At 31.1% G+C, this 1,577-nt stretch overlaps 1 protein-coding gene across 1 annotated transcript in view; it reads left to right on the top strand.

Annotated features, from left to right (window-relative positions):
• LOC109174546 (EG45-like domain containing protein) overlaps positions 1 to 891 on the top strand; it is a 1,784-nt gene extending 893 nt beyond the window's left edge. Inside the window, exons 2-3 of the mRNA XM_019323759.1 lie at positions 1 to 50; positions 777 to 891. The exon at positions 1 to 50 is cut by the window's left edge and continues 251 nt beyond it. Coding sequence (XP_019179304.1) covers positions 1 to 50; positions 777 to 783 — 57 coding nt within the window. The 3' untranslated portion in view covers positions 784 to 891. The remainder of the gene's footprint in view (positions 51 to 776) is intronic.
• Positions 892 to 1,577: the final 686 nt, after the last annotated feature.

Genomic DNA, 1,577 nt, shown 5'->3' on the forward strand with positions numbered 1-1,577 from the left:
GCTGCCATTGCCAATCCTTCTGCTACATCGTTAAATATCGAATTTCAACAGTAAGTGCTTCATATTATTCTCACAAAAAACTTGAATCTCCCCACCCCCCGAAAGGACCCCAAATAGGGATGTCAATCGACGAGGAAAACATAGGTATAAAAATGGCAAATTATTGTATACATTATACAATATAATGTACACTCAGAACAAAAATAATGTACATTTCCTGAATACAATGTACATTATTTTTGTACTGAATGTACATTATTTTTATACTGAATATACATTATTTTACAACAGACAAAATATGATCCACATAACTTGTGTGGACCATGGTCCACCCAATAATGATAGGATAAAAATAGGGAATTGAGAATGGGAATGAGGCAATTTTGAATTCCCTGCAGGGGACGGGGATGAAGAGTACTCTCTCCGTCTCTGATATATATGTATGGCCACACAATAAACATATGTATTACTTTGTATATAATATATATAATTTTAGAAGCATTCTTATCATTATATGTCATGCTTATAAAATACGTATTTAGATAACATGTTTAATTGTAAAATATTAAATATTATTTTAAGTTGGAGATTAATATATATGTATTATTTATTTTAAAGTATATGTGCTAAATATCACAAAACTATATGATACAATTACTTCATAAGTACTTTGACCTTCCCTCCCTCTCCACCTATTTATTTATTGTTTCAAGGATTTTGGTTGAGACATTTTGTTATTAATGAAGCTAACGTAAGAAATATTTTCTCATTTCCAGGGTGTGAATTCAAGAGGTCTTGGCTTTAGGTTATGGCAGACTTGGTCAATATATTGAAGATGTTTCTAGAAACCGTTAGATAGCCAATCATAATATCATATATTGCCAATGTATAGACTATTTGGAAGAATATATTGCCAATGTATAGCCTAAACCATTGACTAATGTCACAAATACTCTTCATAAAAAATGTGGGCATTAATTGAATTGATTTTTATTTTAAATAATGAATTAATTACTATTTGTGTCCATTATACATTTAACCATTGCTTGCTTCGAAAGTTTGAATACATTAAACATTACCTTTTAATTTAATTTTTCTAAATGTTCATCTCGGATATATTATATTTTTCTTTTAGATTTAGAGGTAAAAAATATATAAGTTTTTTTATCATGTGATAATTTTTAATTAGAACTTCTCAATAAGTTAATTCCATACTCTCTCTATACGTAAAAAAAAAATAAAAATAAATAAATAATTCTCTTTATAATAAATTAATTTAAAGGTGTCGGAAATCTTGAATGTGACACTTTAATTTCTTTATAAAAAGTAACAATGATGTGATCAAATCCTAAGGTACTCGGCCATATCCTTGACATCTGATGGATACCCTTGAGTAGGATATCCAATCAGGACGTAGCCGGCTGTCAGGGCTCGCAATATCGCTAGAGTAGGGAGTAGTCTGCCACCCTGGTCCCTTGCCTGGGCCTGCGGCCCATTCATCCGGCTCGGTTGTATGACCCGTTAAGACAGTCAGGTGAAATTCCGAACACATTCATGCATCCAAAGATTAAAAAAAA

Source organism: Ipomoea nil, unplaced genomic scaffold, assembly GCF_001879475.1.
Source record: "Ipomoea nil cultivar Tokyo-kokei standard unplaced genomic scaffold, Asagao_1.1 scaffold0642, whole genome shotgun sequence".
Taxonomy (NCBI): Eukaryota; Viridiplantae; Streptophyta; class Magnoliopsida; order Solanales; family Convolvulaceae; genus Ipomoea; species Ipomoea nil.